This window comes from Coccinella septempunctata, chromosome X (assembly GCF_907165205.1).
Source record: "Coccinella septempunctata chromosome X, icCocSept1.1, whole genome shotgun sequence".
In the NCBI taxonomy this organism is placed as follows: Eukaryota; Metazoa; Arthropoda; class Insecta; order Coleoptera; family Coccinellidae; genus Coccinella; species Coccinella septempunctata.
The window spans coordinates 7,541,144-7,558,146 of NC_058198.1; the positions used below are offsets into that span (position 1 = coordinate 7,541,144).

General features: G+C 36.4%; 1 protein-coding gene across 4 annotated transcripts in view; it reads right to left on the reverse strand.

The window, feature by feature from the left end:
• Positions 1-425: 425 nt before the first annotated feature.
• Positions 426-17,003, reverse strand: part of LOC123321254 (forkhead box protein P1) — a 96,322-nt gene continuing 79,744 nt past the window's right edge. For 2 of the 4 annotated variants that reach the window (XM_044908688.1, XM_044908692.1), the window contains 12 exons: positions 12,999-13,202; positions 12,655-12,798; positions 11,707-11,959; positions 11,051-11,137; positions 10,057-10,231; positions 9,644-9,996; positions 9,373-9,449; positions 9,217-9,318; positions 7,086-7,258; positions 3,967-4,039; positions 3,703-3,809; positions 426-2,820 (listed from right to left, as the gene is read on the reverse strand). In XM_044908688.1, the coding sequence (XP_044764623.1) occupies positions 2,610-2,820; positions 3,703-3,809; positions 3,967-4,039; positions 7,086-7,258; positions 9,217-9,318; positions 9,373-9,449; positions 9,644-9,996; positions 10,057-10,231; positions 11,051-11,137; positions 11,707-11,959; positions 12,655-12,798; positions 12,999-13,202 (1,959 nt within the window). In that variant the 3' untranslated portion in view covers positions 426-2,609. Of the gene's footprint in view, positions 2,821-3,702; positions 3,810-3,966; positions 4,040-7,085; positions 7,259-7,568; positions 7,718-9,216; positions 9,319-9,372; positions 9,450-9,643; positions 9,997-10,056; positions 10,232-11,050; positions 11,138-11,706; positions 11,960-12,654; positions 12,799-12,998; positions 13,203-17,003 lie in introns of all 4 variants that reach the window. The other 2 variants (XM_044908689.1, XM_044908690.1) reach the window with 2 other exon arrangements.

The window sequence follows — 17,003 nt, forward strand, 5'->3', positions numbered from 1 at the left end:
TTCCAGGAGTGATGTTGGGGTGTGGGCATAACTTTATATTTGAAATGCTGAAAGATGTTGATATAGAATGACTAAGATTTTTATAATTGTAATATATGCTTTATGTTTGGAATAAAACCACTTTGAAACTAATTGATTCAATGAAGAAAATAGAAAATTATTTTTCTACATTCAAAAAAATATTTGTCTCAAGTTCTAAAAGGGAGCCCCATGGTGCCCCGCTAGAACAGCCCTTGGGTTGTTGACTGTTTTATTGAGGAGTATTTTTCTTATTTTTGTTCCCATATTACCAAGAATATTGATTTTTACCTGTCATATTTCTCATTTTGACACACCTGGTATTGATCTCTGCCGACTCCCATGTCTTGATTCCAGATCATCTTCATTTCCTTGGCGTATTTCCTGTAGCGCAAAGAAAAAAAATCGAGCTTTGTAATTATATTGAACAAATGAGAAATACTATTACATGAGAAGTTCGTACATTGAATTACATGAAGAAATGATGGCCAGCTGAAAACTGAATATAAAAAGGAATTCACTGATGTGAAACAGTAAAAGCGCACAACTTCCATGAACAATTTGATATGTGACTTTTGATTAGAATATGGAAATTCGAATGAGCGTATAATTTTTTCCATTAATTTTTTTCTCGTCAATTGTATCAAAGAATTTCATGCAATACTATTCTTAAAGTATCAACCTATCTAACAATTTCTACAAGTAATTAAGGTTGAAAACTAAACTATTATCACATGAATGCACATTTTTGGCAATTATTGTTCTCCAAATTTTGTCAAATAAACGATTAATCCAAATTTCGAAACAATAAAAAAAATCGACTAACAATATAATTTCTTCCCAGTCTCATGCAAATTCCCGACGAGATTGAGAACGACTGAGGAAATCCTTCACGCAGAGTTTCCTCCTCCATATGTTCATTCCAATATATTTTTATTATTCGCGAAATACGAAATCATAGAACGATTTTTCAGATACAAAAAATAATAAAATTTGAGCATCAAATGTTTTTTCATCCAATTTCGAATCTACTGGTGTGGTAAATGCGTTTCATAGGTAGAAAAGTAGACGGAGTAACATAGATGATTGTTGGACTAAATAATTCTGCATGTATTTGAACGTATGATAATGAAATGGATTTTTAAAAGTGCAGTCTGGGCCATCCCTTTATCTGTTTCTGGATAGTTACTCTTGAAGTTAATGAAACACCTTGAGCAATTACCTCATAAGTAAAAAATAATTTTCACTACAAAAGTAACATTCAGTCCAAAAATCAAAAAGTTGATGGAACAATCATCTAATCGTAATAGATAATGTAAATATATGAAAAATGTTTCAACTAGGTACATCATATTTTTACACTGATATATGATATAGTAAATATAATGATATGGAACAAATTTCCTCGCTTGAAGGTCGAATATAGTAAGTCAAATGCTTAACGATAAAAATTTACAATATTGCTTATTATGCATCACTATATGAGCACAGTATTGATTTTAAAAGACGAAATGAGTACAAATTTATTGTACTCAACAATTATACATGCATCCAAATACAACCGGATGCAGCTGAACATTTTCTCGAAAGATAATAAGAATAGAGGCTAAAAAGCCACAAAACATTTAACTAGATTTCGTTTTCCACTGAAGATAAGTAAACGACCTCTATTGATATTTCGAAAATGGAGTCTTGTCGTTATTATTCGAGATACATAGTTTTCTTCTGCTTTGTAGCCTCTTTTCGCATCCTTCGATATGTTCTTTTCATGTTATCTAAAACATTCGGCTCTGCCGAATTCAACACATAACAAATAACCCTGTATACTTAACAAAATAATTTTTCACACTGATCATCACATCATTTAAATATATAATAATAACAGTAATTAAACACGCTTCATTAAAAGTAACTTGTCTATGTACACACACAACTGTACAAATTTTGATGTCCATTCGTTCTATTCAGTCCATTTTCTACATATTTCCTCTACCCTAATACTCTACAGAAAAGAGAAAGAAAGCTTTGAAGATATCGAAGTACGTAAAACAAATCGCGATTTTGGCAGTCTTTTCGACAATAAAAATAAAATATATTGGAAAAACAAATCATTTGGCGATTTTTTTGGATAATTGATATTGATATGTCTAATAGTTATATACATTTGGCTGAAAATTGATCATGGAGAAACAAAGGGACATTTGTAGAGTTTTCCTAGCTCTCCAACTAACATTTGATGATGTGAAGAACAAATTTCAATCAAATTATTAATACTTATATGAGTCATTAGTCCTCAAGTTTTTCTCATCTCATTTCGACTAGAAAGTACGCCAATGGTTATATAAAGAATTATTCTGTCAATGCAAAATGTGATGTGAATATAAAAATAACATTTAATAGCTTCTCAAAGTAGGTTTTCTTGGCGCCCTTTTTCGAAAATATAGTTGTTCTCAAACCAGCTTCTGCATTTCGCATTTTCAATCAAGCGTCAATGTTTGTTTCCATTCATGAAACGACTGCAATTTGCTTTGAGTACTTCAATAACAACATTTTTATGTGTAAATCTTTCATAACACTTCTTCGTTCACACACTACGCTTCCATAGCGTTCAAATTCTGCTCAGTTGAAACACTCAGATCTTCTGCCATATTTTCTTGAGGTTGTTCTCTTTTTACATCTTCGTGATCCGAATGAACTTCCCTCTTGATGAGGTGGTGTATTTGGTCTGATTCTCTCACGGTATGATGCTCGTGGCTCATCATAGCCTCTTGCTTCACGTGTAGCCCCCCGTTCATTTGAGACCTTCAATAATTGCGTATACATTATTGATCTTTGCCCTAACAACTTGCTGGTACCCAAGTTCAATTCTCCCTATGAAGGGTGAGTCTTTGACTAGTAAAAATATTTTAACAGTAGATTATTGAGGTTGAAAGAAACACTTTTTTCCTGTACCATTTTTTCCGAATCGGCTCGGTTTAAAAGATACAGGCTGTTGAAAAACCGAAAAAAAAAATTATTTTCAGTTCTATCTCATAAATGGTTCTATCGAATAAAATGAATTTCGGAAAAGAGTTTTTCATTTATCTGATGAATCGTTTTCGAATACAAGATGTCACCCACGTCTTCCAGTTTTCTCATTATGACCATTACGTACCATAAAAATAGCAAAAATTCAAATAACCCAACTCTTGAAACTAAGGGTACTTTGGCTGAATGGGAATCTGTTTAAAAGATCCACAGATGTTTAGTTTCATAGATTCAGTTTGGTATGCTGAAGGTAATTTTGTTTCTCCAGGGGTGAAAATTTAAATTGCTATATCTTTTCATCAAGGCTGAATCGGTAAAAATGGTATAGGAAAAAAGTGTTTCTTTTGACCTCAACAATCTATTGTTGAAATATTTGTACGAGTCAAAGACTCACCCTGTATTTATATCTACACTCAACCGATCACCCAGTGTGAATATTCGAACAATATTTAAAATGGAAATAGAGAATTTTTGATTATGGAGACCTACGATGGTGAGGACAAAAACGTACTATTATTTTTGTCCGGTCAGACTTTTTTCCGGAAATTTAACAGAAATAATGATCTCTAAAGGCTTCACAGTCTACAGTCCTGAGAGAAGCAAGAAAAACGTTGGTTTATAGAGTAGATCCCATTTCGAAGGCTAAAAAAAACTTACCTCAGATGTGAATCTATAGCTGGGGATTCCGATCTGTCTCTTGGTCTGTTTAATATGGAAGGACCTCCAGTCATGAATGAGAAGTTGTTGTCTTCCATCAGCGAAGCCTGTGCGGAATGTTTCATTGAAAATAATGGGAATATATTCAATCAATAAATATTAATAAACGATTGGAATTAATGAAATCAAAATGAGATTGCACCTTTCAACCATCTCGGCTGAAAATGAAAATAAAAAAGTTTTCTTGTATAATGTCGCACTGACCTGAATATTCGAAGATATATGTTCACCGTATAACGTTGGACTGTGGTTCGATGTTGGACTTTTTGAAACTCCCCTGTACATACGAAATATATGAGTACATTGTATTTAACATCAAGTTTTATCATTGAAACATTATTTTATATTGTTATCAGATGCAACATCTAGATTTCAAAACGAGAAGGCTTAAAAGAATCAAAATACCATACCAGCATTCTAGCATGATGACCTTTGAGGCTATAGAGTGAGCTTTGAAGTTTAGGAGTTATCGATTTGAAGGCCAACAATTCGGATAGCTTGCTCATTCTCTTGATACTTCGTCATGGAAACCAGTGACCAAATTTGTTCAAAAATCATGGAGAAAACAACATGTATTCAATAATTTCCAATTATTTTTCAGCTCAAATTAGGACCAAAATGAAAAATGAAATGGTTCGAATCAATTTTTAGTTTGAAAAGCCTTATTTTATTTCCTGTTGTTAGTATTTTCAAAATCCTTTTGATATAAAACTAACTATCTTCACAAAACAGTGAACAGGTATATCCAGATGAAGTACCTACTGAGAGAATTGAGCACCAGAATTTTTGATCCCTCGTCGAGAGTAAATGAAGAAAAATGCAGAATTCTACGAATTTATTCCCTGTACGGTGAATTTACCTTGTCTGCAGCCCAGGATGGTTTTCTGTCTGATCTCACTGAGTTACATATATAAAATTAAAAAAATGATGAAAAAACCGTACAGGGTTCGGCAAAATGAGAAAATCAATCTAAAACCATGCAAGATATAAAAAACATCGAGATGTTGGAAAGAGAAATCGAAAAAATGTAGATAGGAGAAAAAGATAATACGTTGTTGGATTACCTTTATCCTACCGTTCGAGTGATCCAAGGAAGTTCGAAACTTTAGTAGGTTTTAGTTTTCGTTTTTATTCTATGCATGCGTTCTTTAAAAGCGGTTTCGTCCATACCAGGAAGAATATTAGAGTTTGTATTATCATCCTCGAGCCTTTGTGGCTGTTTATTTTCGAATTAGGGAATTCTTCTGGATTTGGATCATTCGGGCATCAAAAGCGAGAAGCATACTATGCGTGAACTACGAAAATCTTCGATAACATTTCAGACTAGCTATGAAATTTTTCCAGGTACCAAAATTTTGAGAACACGTGGCCGAAACACTTGAATTAAATTACTCGATAAACACTACAATGTAATAGAATCTTTGGATGGTTAATGCTAACAGGTAACAGCTGAAAATGTTACTGCACTAGCGAAAAACCTGTACATATTCAACGATTACTCGGTTGAAAATCTGTAGCAGCTCTTTTCCGAAATTTTTATAGTTTGTTCAAGGGTTAACGTCCATTTTTCCAAAGTTCAACCTCCAAGAATTAATTCAGATAGCAAATACCAGCATTTTTCTCTTAATCAACAATATTTGAACTGGAAATGTTCGAATTATTTTCGTCAGCAGTAAAAATTGGTGAAAAACCAACAAGTTGGCTGATACAGCACCTCCCGAATACCGAATTTCATTAATCTCTGGCATTCTGACGAAATGATAGCAAAAATACAGATTTTTGGAAAACATATTGAAAGGCCTGTAACATTCCAGGTGTGAATTTTGGGAAATTTAAGTTCTTTCATATTTCGACCCCTATAGAATCACTTCCTGGAATATATTACCGCTAAATCCGGACACCCTGTATTCTCCAGTTCTGATTAGTATGAAATAATCGATTTCATTCGTAATATTTTTCATTTTTCCTGAATTTTATTCTCTCAATGAACGATATATTCTAAGGAATACCAATACCATGTAAAACTATCCGAAAAGCAAATCTATTCAGGAAAACCTGGTATGGATTCCGATTCATTAAAATGAAATGGTTTCCTACTTTTTAAACCGAAATAATGATAGACCCTCCTCTACTCCTTTTCTAGAGATTTCAGTTCATTCATTTAATTTTAAAAAAATTGGACGACGAGGATTTCATATTCCATTTGATTCAAGTTCTCGATGAATACTGTGTGATGTGGTCAAAGAAAATACAACCATTCACTATCTAACGTGCTTTAGTACTAGTAGCCTCGTAGTTTTATGTTCTGGATAGAAATTGGGCAATTATTGGCATGCATTCTGAAAAATTTCTCACTTTAACAGTGGAAAGCTGAATAAATATGCACTAAAAATCAAAATTATAATAGTACATCTATTCCTATTGGTGTATTTTGAGTGTTAGATCAATGATGGAAATTGTTGGGACACATAGCAGAAGACCAAAATCTGGGTTAGTTAGGGATTCCAAAAACAGACTTGAATACTCGAAAAAAAAAATGAAATTAACTAAATGCCTTCTGTGGAGTTTGAAAAAATGGAACCTTTCAATTAGATGGAGGAAATAAGGCTAAATAGGCAGTTTTTTGAAGTGGACGAATAAGTTTTTCGAGAAAAATCGATGGAATTGACATAATTCTTTCCACATAAGTTTTAATGGGAAAAACCTCCATGAAAATATGGATATGTTGAGGGGTTAGCAGAAACAATGGATGATAGCCATTACCAACAAAAAATCGTATTGAGAAGTGCATAAAATTCTGGGCAAAGTGAGTGTTAATTTCTTGAAAAACGTCATTGGAGGTTTGGAAAATTAATTTGAAATGAATATCGAATGTCCTCGAGTTTCTGAATTTTTTTGAAGTTACAGACTTGCACTGTACAAGGGTTTTAGATGTACTTCCTCCTAGACCATTGAAAAAGATGTCAAGTATGGTGACACCCGGTAATAATCTGATTTCGCCGAAGATGTGGCTCTCGGAAAGGTTGTAACATGTGTCCAATTCAACAACCATATTGATTCCTTCTTCATGAGACTTGAATCAAATGAACCGTAACTAATTTCTATAACGGACATCTATAAAAGCTACACAACCATTATATCACTTCACGATTCTGGTTCACGAAGACATTTTGGTTATTAAGTTAGGAAAAAATTATGAAAGAGAAAGAATAGAAAGAACCAGAAGCGTGAAATGAGCATCTGCTTGGCAAAGCATATTACACGGCACAGAGCACGGCACAGCATTAGAGCTGGGCAACACGCACGCGTAGAATGGTGCTTACTGTGCAAAGTAGGGTGGAGTGGGTGACGGGGTTGGGTCATATTTCCGCGGCCGTCCACGCGACAGATGTCGCCGCTTGACGAATTCAGCGTCGTCGACCATCCAGAATGACCCAAAGTCGTCTTCATAACGCACAAAACACTTGTGGAGTGACAGATTGGTGCGTATCGCATTCTATACACCCATCAGAACCCAAGAAAGAGAAAGATAATAATCAAGTAAAGTCAAGGTTTATTGTTGTCTTGACACCTGGTGCTAAGATAATAATATACCTTCCGGTCTTCTGCTGCCAAAGCCAGCAAAGGCCTGTCATGCTGTTACTCAACTGGCACACAACCACTTTCTCGCCACAGAAGCCACACAATATATTAATATATTATAAAAAAAGATATGAAAAGAGGTTAGAAAAAGATGTCGAAATTACAAAATACACAATATACAAATGGAAAAAAAAATTAAAATTGTGGGCCCGTTGGCCACGTACCCAACGGATGGCTGGGACAGGGGACCTGAGGAGCATCTTTGTGGCCGTCTCTTGTAGAACTCCACCTCGTCCACGGTCCAAACAGCCCCCTTTACGTTCTCCACACGCATGAAACATTTGTGGAGAGACAGGTTGTGTCGCACCGCATTCTAACAACAAACCAAATCACTTTGTGACGGAGTTTCAGAATATACTGACTCCAACAAGAAGAATTTCGAGACTCTCAACATCTCAAACACTCATTCTACCCCTTGAGAACAAGGAAAACCGGCCATGATTTTAGATCCTTATAAAACCAATTTGGTACATCCAGACTCGAGCACAAAAAAATTACCCTCTCCTAAATTCTTCAGATCAATCTTTGCTGATTTTAGAATTCCTGCACCTAAAAGGCACTGAGTATACTTTGGGAACTGCGGTATTTTCTCAAAAAACAATTCCTTCTATAAGACTATTTCCTTGTTGGAAGGGTGAGAAATACATAATCCTGAATAAACATCCTGTAGTTAAGGACCTTTTTCTGATTTGGAGGAAGTCTGTAATTTTCTCGGTGCTCAATTCTGGGAATTAAAGATTGAGAATACCGATTCAAAGAGAATGTTGAGTATCAAGAAATTCTTGATGAAAAATTGAAAACCGATTATTTGAAAAAAAAAATGAAAACATCTAGCATGCAAGCTTAGCAAACCTGAAATTAATGACAGTTACCATACATCGATACATTTATGTGTGTATAAAAATTATTCAGCATATACACATATATTTAACAGATACGATATAAGTTAAATTCTTTCTGGATACTGCGAGTTTCAATATACTTATTGCTGGAAAAAGTGACACAATTTTTATCATCATGATAATCTAACAAAATTTGATTCTTTCCTGGAACTTAGAGAACCTAATCTTTTAATTTTTCACATTTTTTATATAACACACCCGCAGCATCCAAGAAATACGAAATACTGTTTGCTGTCTTACTTGTTAGTTGAAAGACACGAAGTCTTGTTATTTTCACAGGAAACAGAATATTTACTGTTTTTATTATGTGGCGTTAAAAAAAATCACACCTGAAATATTTCAAACGAAAGTATCTTTTTTTGTATAAGTGAAAACGGTCCAGTTTTCATTTCAAGGCCCTCCTCTTGAAAACTTCTAAGGGTATATCGTAATGAAGGTGTTTCAGCATTCTTCCTAACTTTTTCTCAAATTATGGGTCAACTTTTTGTTAATTTTGAAGAGATTCTCGGGCCGATGAAGGACTAATAATAAACTACATACAGAGTGGGAGATTGAAAACGAAACAGCAGCTCTGTGCGTCCAATTCTTTCTGCCAATGAATAAACTGTTTTTTCCATAATTTTCAATAAAAGAAACAAACAGTAAAATTTTGATGTCTGGTGTGGCAACTGTTTCATGAGTCATTCATTATTAGTCCATGAGTTGAACCTACATCCTTGAATTCCCGATCTTGAAGTAAAAACCCCCCGACATGTATAGGAAATGCTACTTCCGTTGGAAATAAAAATTTCAGGTGGATTGTTTCAAGTGCATAATTGAAAAGTTTCAATCACTGACCATTCAATGATGATAATACCAATAAAAACAGTGAATAATCATTTGATGAAAAAAAAAAAAACAGTAACAATACCTTCCAAGTGGCAGCGTTCCTTCTGAAATAACAGAACGTATTCTGGAACCAATTGTAGATTTCGTTCAGCGTCAACTGTTTGTCTGGAGATTCTATAATTGACTGAAAAATCATTCCTGTAACTCCTGATAAAACATATTCACCGTAATGTCTCACCTGTCTTATGAGAGAGGCGTAAGTGAAGGGTGGCCTAACGTCGGCATTCTTGTAAAATTCCCTATTCCTTTGAATCTCTGAAATCCGATAAGAAAATACCGATTTAATTTCCCGAATAACGGACGCAAATCAAATCCGCGAATGATTGAAAGAACATATTTGTACCTTGTTGGACATCTAATCCTGCTCTCTCCAGCATATAAGGTAAGCCTTCGGCAGCACAACAGATATTTTTGATTATACTGAAAAATATAAAGTCTCAAAGGCTCACCTCCCGCCAAAGATAACGCAGATTTATCGCTCAATCTTCTTCTGATTGGTCCACCCATTTGAGGAGATGCCGCATGCAATACCGGAGACCTTATAGCTGATACCATGTGGTTTATGGAAACAGGTGGCTGAGGAGTCGTTGAACCCACAGATAGTTTCGGGGTCAGCTGCCCTGAACCCTCCTTCAATTGGTCCATGGCACCAAGCTGCTTCGATAGGTGCAGGTGCTGCATCATAGCAGTCAGTCTATCTCTTTCCTTCTGAAGTTGAAGTTCTAATTGTGACACTACTTGCATTTGGACACGAGCCTGGGCAGTAGACCTGTCGTCCAAATTATGCTCTGTGTTCAAGTGCCTGAAAAGAAGGGCAACCGTTTGAAGGGATTCTCCCAGGAGAACTAAAATCTGCTCTCACTTGATGAAAACCTGCAGATCTTCGCATATTGCTTCACAACCTGGCCATTTACACACCCCATGCCCGTACAGATGGTGAACCCTTTCTGGTGTAGTCGTTCTGTCTGGCTTTTCTTCTGAGGAGTCCTCCCTTTTTATTCTGTTCGGAACTACTCCCAACAACCCCGGTGAATTATCTGGAAATAATTAATACCCCTTTTGGAACCTCGATTTACAGTTTAGCAAAGGGATAAATATGAATCGAGTTTCCCTCCATGGAATCGCGAAAATATTCTGTATCACAGGAGTAGAAATCTGGATCCAGAATGGGACTGACGTGGGTTCTGTATTTCTCTCCAGTATTGATTATGAGAGAGGGGTAGCTACCCCTGTGGTGCTCAAAGAGGGATCTGAATATTCGCGTCAGTATTTCTCGAAGCTCGACTATGGAAAAATAGATGGCAGCACAAAAATCAGCGATTCATCCCTAGGATTTTGTTGGAGTTTTTTCCCCAGTGAACCTGGTCCAATTAAAGTTTATACGAGGACTAGATAGAAACATTGGTATTGGGGACCGAAGAAAAATCTGCGATTCTTTGATAATCAGTCAATCATGTTTTATTTTACTGTATCACATGGTGGGTTATGTTTTTGGCTTGTATACAATATGAATTTTTAATTCTTTGACAAACTTTGTAGACCCAACGTGAAACTTTTAATCTCTTTCCATTTGAAGCTTTAGAGATTGCCCTACAGAGTTTCTTTATTAGTTTTTATTTTCCATGTCAATACCATAATAATGAAACTCAACATTCAGACTCAAGCAAGGCCAAAATAAAACTGAAACTTTCGAGTTATGAAGGCAATCTAGCAGATGTTTTGGTTCCTTACATGATTCTCCAATGTTTTCTTTGTAACCCAGCGTTATGCTGAAAGAATCACGATTCATCATCGACAATACAACGAAAAAAAAAACTTTCCCCCACGTCTATCGAAGAAAAAATTGGAATGCTCACCATTTATATCAGATGGAGTCTTATTCGAAAGATGGTGTGGCTCGCCAATGTCCTTCCAATGGTTCGACACTTCTCTTGCATTAAGACCTGCCGATTGAAAACTGAGCTTGAAATAAAAATAGTCTCTCGTACACGGTGTTTAACGGCTTCACGGAGATCTCGATTTTCGGACATCGGACAGGCCCAGGCATGATTATGTATGACCCAAGGGGAACAGGATGGGGAGAAGGATGGGCAAGTACCAATGATCTAGACCGCACGTGAAGCCGCCCTCCACCTGGGTTGAATTGGAAAAGAAGTAATTTTCTAGTTCGGCATCGACCGATAAGATCTCCATAAGTACAAATGATCGATTATTCCAATGGCATTGCCCAATTTGAGGTTGTTTCACTAGATAAGGGTTGAATGGACGGGCGGGAACAGGACATACATACCTGCCTGAGGCGATCCGATTGCGTTTTCTTCCCACGTAGTGTTTTTTCACTTCTTGTTCAATTACTTTTTTAATTTTTCGCATGCATTAATCGGCCTCAACAATGAATCAATATATTTGAAAATTTCTATTGAAAATGTTTACTAAATATCGAAAAACTATTTATATTATCAATAATTCGAATTTATCTTCGTTTTCTTCTTCTTCTTCATTCCCTTCGTACCTTGACCAGGCGTCACCATGAGGGGCTGCATGCCTATGCCTTGATAACCAACGTATTGCCTCTGCATGAGCTGTAATTGCTGTATTATTTGTTGCTGCTGCAATCCAAGCTGCTGGAGAGATGAAGAGGCCTTCTTCTTGTCTGGACTCTGAAGGATATGTGTCTGCTGGATGAGATTCAACTGGAGTTGTTCTTGCAACTGCTGGATCGTCTGCTCGATCTGTTTCTTCCCCAATTCGACTAACTGATGTTGCTGCAAGGGAAGATATTACAATGTTTGCCGAAGGCAAATGCAGGGTGGACCAACAGAAATTAAAACCTGATTAACAGAGAGGATTGTTGCGATATCTCATTCTGAAGATCTCATTCAGTGCTATCCTGTACTGTAATCATTCTACGTGGTAACATTAATCTATTAGCAATGAATAGTGGAAGAAAATGTGGATGCACCTCCACGATATTAGTCTAAGCGGAATGGTATCTGGTAATTTCTGGTTGCAAAAAAGTTTGTAGACTCTCAATATGATCACCAAGAATCTTTTGGAACGTCACAACTGTCTTTAATCTATTGTTGATTGTTTGAAATCGCATCCTGTAAACAATGTTTCAGCAGTTTTGCAACTGGTTGATTAAGAAGACCCTGCTGGTTCAGTTAGAAATCAGGAGAGCGGATTTCAGTTATGTATTCAGTGAAATTTTACAAAACTGTCTGTTTTTTGGATAATTTCCATTCAACTTAAGAAAATTTAGAATAAGGCAAGTATTCTGGACTGGTCGTAACTGCAAAAATATTCATTGGAGTCTATACACTGCAACCTCACACTGTAGCTAGCCTGTATTGAGAATCAGGTTGTTGGTTGGGCCACCCTGTATGATTTTCATATACAATAGAGAGTGGAAAATGATGTGTATCGTCTACAACTCATTTCGATCCATCAACAATGTTACCTGGTGCTGTTGCTGTTGTAGAATTGTATGCTGCTTCATCAAATTTTGTAATTGGGAGGGACTAAGGACATGTTGCTGCAGAATATGGTGTAAGTTAGAGCTTGGTGCGTTCATAATTTGAGCCTGGGGCACAGGAGTTTGTGTCTGAAAAAAATTCGTAGGTTGTAGGTTCATTCCAACCTAATGTCGATGTGGATCTGATTAATCACAATTTGGAATGATTTTGATCAGGTATCAAGTACCGAGATATTGAAAGAAGATCAATTCAACATTTTCATCATATGATTTCAGATCGTCTAGTCGGAATGAGTGAAAATTGTCTGAGGGACTGAGATTTTAGTAACCTGTGATATTGGAGGCACTGTTGCAGTGAAATTTTTCTGCGTATCTGATGATGGTGACGGTGTGGCCTCTTGCAATCTTGATTCTGATGTGGGAGTGCTGTTTCCATTTCCCTTGAAGTCTCGTTCTTGGTCCCAACTGCGTTCTAGTTCGAGTTGTTGGTGCTGTTGTTGTTCCTTTAGAACCTTCTCTAACGATGCTGCCTGCTGTAACGAAGAAAAACTGTCTAAAAGAATCACCAACGAACGATGTTTCTGGTCGTGTAGACTCTCGGGGTTATTTCACAAGACAGCAACGTTCAATTAATGTGTTAATAGTCTTACAGCTTGGAAAAATGCTCATAAAATATGGGGTGATGTTGATCTTCTATAGAATTCGGAGTTTTTTCCTGAGTTATTCTAGCTGGTGAGGAAAGAACAGAAGAACTAGTGCATATTGTACTACTCTGAACTCAACATTATGTTGCAAATCCTCTTCGTGAAAAACTTCAGTCAAAGTTAAGGAAATATTCCGTATTTAATTAGGTTCTACTGCTCTACGAAGGTCCAAACTGGCCAGGAGTTGGTTGGGCTGAATTCTTGCTGACAATTCTTTGGAAATTCGGGAGAGGCATACCGTGAGTTGAGAGGAATTTCGAAAAGGCAGACCTCTCAATTATTCATTATCATTACTGAAACTCTTCAACTCGATTATCTTGAAACCGAAACGAATTCCACTCGCATTGGGCGTGAGGTGTTTTAAATCAGAGCATTCACGAAAAAACTGCAGGTATTCGTCAGGACGAAGCCTTACAGGGTGGCTTCGAAAGTCCCCACCAGAATACGAAGATTCAAAATCCCCCCGTAGCTAGTGTTTGAACATCTGAAAGAAAAATAGAATTAACTGCGTCACGTATGAAGTGCGGAGTGTTTTCCATTTATTACGCCAAGAGAAACGCGCATGTATAAGAAGCGAAAATGTGGTTAGGAGTATATTCATTCAGCACGAATAGCAAAAATAAATCCAATTTGGCGTCTTTCTTATGCAGGGCGCCTTTAGAGAAGGACAGCCAGCACTACGTCTAGATTATTTTACGGAGTGAGGGCAATATATTCAGCGAAGGTATACAGATATTATGATCAGGCCATTGCACCAAGACACATGGCTTCCGACGCCTTAATGCGTCCTCCAGCTATGTAGGCTACCGGAAATCAATCACCTATACCGAGGGATGAATTTCCCCACGTCTACTTTTCCACTTTATCCAAAAAAGAAACGTTGTGATGACTTAATAACACACAAATGTCTAGAGTTGATGCAACTTAAATTCCCAAAACCACCTCCCCATCCAAATTCGCCTGTAAGCGAAGATGAAGAAGCATTCCTCCAGGCCAGCTTCTAGATTGGCAAACAATTCCGCTGCTATTTATGTCTTAAGATATTTCAATGAAATATTAAATCAATCTGTAAATTGTAAGCTCCTACATTGAACTTTCATAAGATGACTTTTTTGTTCGGCTCCAAGATTGAGTTTATATAATTCAGTATACCGCTAATTGATATTGAATGATTAATGCGGGAAACAGTAGTATACCCTCTGTTTGTAATCTACAAGGCAGGGGTGGTTTTATTAGCTGCTGCGAAAGCGGCTGGTAGACAATGTATCGAGAGATGAAGCTGGAAATCAATACTATTTTTTCGGATTCAAGAATGCTAAATCCAAAACTAAGCGAACAAAGTTTGAACTTTCGATCCTCACACAAAATGAGTATCTTTTAAAATTCAGTAAATTCGGTTATCTTTGAATAGCTATACTATAAAAAAAAATACTGAAATGGCCACAATAAGAGGTGTTAATGGACAAGTAATCTTCCTGGTAATTTTTTTCGACGTAACACCTTCAAAATTTAATGAAACTGAAAAGCTTTTTGAACTTCAATAGTACTAAGCTGTACCATAGGCAAGAATAACAAGGACTGGTCACTCGAGAATCAAAGGAAATTAGAAGGACACTGCACTTGCCAGGGGAGGAATCCAAACTCCTTTCATTGGCCCATAACCTTCCTGTAGTGGAGGAAAAAGTAGTTACCTACAGAAAAGATGTTTCAGGAGAACATAGAGAAACTTCGACAATCAAAATAACTCCCCAATCTTCAATGCGAACATATCGATTACTCATTACAAAATTGTTCAAATTCTGCATGAGAATTCTTCCAAAATCCCCCACTTGAGTTCTGCACGGTCAAGCTCGCATAAATCTCAAGATCTATCAGTCGTAAACGGTCTAAGTAATTTAATTTGTCATGAGCAGTGCATGAAATAATAGCTCCAGTTTTGTGAGGGATACTCGGGCAATAAATTAGGGGTCAGTGGGTGCAAAATACCCTTACACGTTAGACCGGACAAACGGATAATGACTGGAATTGATAAATCGGTGGATTTAGTAAGTGTAAGGTAATCGAGAGTTATTAATATTTAGCAGTTTCCTGTTTAGTTGAGGACCACCCCAAGAAGTTACAAATGGAGCCTGTCGTTGGCACAACGACACATGGTGCATTGGCAGTTCTGCTGGACTTCAATAAATTAGGGGCATCGTTAAGTTCAGCAACGTTCTCATAAAGTGTGAAATTCAGCAGTCATGGTCGGTATTGAGACTGACCATTGTAAATTACGTCTGGGACCCCTGCTTCCTTTAAAACTGTACATTTGTCAACGTATATGTACGCGCTTAGCATGTTTTATTGGGTAATATACTGCCTGTTTTCCCCTGTTTCCTCCAAGGTACCTCGGCCATTTATGTCCATTTTCCTAAATTTATTGAAAAACAGAAATGGCTCTCCGTCTCAGACAGATCCTGAACTGTGTTGGACTACAACCGTATCAGGGTTATGGATTTTTTAAAACAGCCCAATTAAAATATTGCATAAAGTCTGAATGACGAGATTCTGTTTGTCATTTTTCGAAAAATTGCGAAAATTTATGCGATTTTGAATTGGAATAAACATCCAGTGTTTCATTGAAATTCTGTTGAATAATTGAGAGAAGTCTGAGTGGATTTTTCTTCAGAAATTTTATTTAATTGAAACGATTCAAAAGTTCTTAATTTTCACTAGAATTGAAACAAATCAAAATGGAGAAAAATATTTTTCTTTCTAATCTTGGACTTGGTGAATTTATAATCTAACTGACCTCAACCTAACCGATTATGTATTCTTTATTGAGGGAATTCAATTTAGGGCAAATCCACCTAGTCACAAAAAGACTAAAATCACAAATTTCATAATAAGACAAGATATAAAATGGGGAAAATGGAAAATTACGTTTTTTCCACTTCTTTGCTTTGTTTTGATATCAATCTCAAGTTTAAATGAGGAAGTATGTGAAAGGCATCGCAAAATATAGGTAACTTGTAGGTAGAAGAAGCCTGACTGTTTTTAATAATACTATAAAACCGAGAAAAACATTTCAAAAGATGAGAAATATTCATGGTTAAAAATATAGGTGTTCCTAGAAAATATATCAAATAATAGAATATAAATAACCTGAAAGTCACCCCCAAACAAATATTTACCGGTGGCTGTTTTCAAAGAGTTGCGAAGAGCCCCCAATGAATGATAAGACGTTAAAATGCATTGCCATGATGTCACATGAAATAAAACCCATATACAGAGACGCATTATGTGAAAAATATGGAAATAATATTGCCTCGGCAAGCAAAACAGCTCCTTGCATATGAAATATGCGATCATGGGTAAGGATTTTTTCTCGAGTTTTTGCGGGAAGCCTTCCCTCCTTGAATATCAATAGTTGAGGTGTTTCTAAAAAGCAATTTCGCCTTATTTATGTTGGGAAAGAGCAACATTCAAATTAGTGGATTCTGAAACCCTATGTCGTGGCGTTTTTACCCCAAGAAGTTATTTTTATGACCTATTCACATCGGCCCTGAATTGCCCTGTTGACTCATAACTGAGTATTAAATTTTAAAGTGATACCAAGGCCCGTTCTTTTAAATGACGGGAATAAAAAAT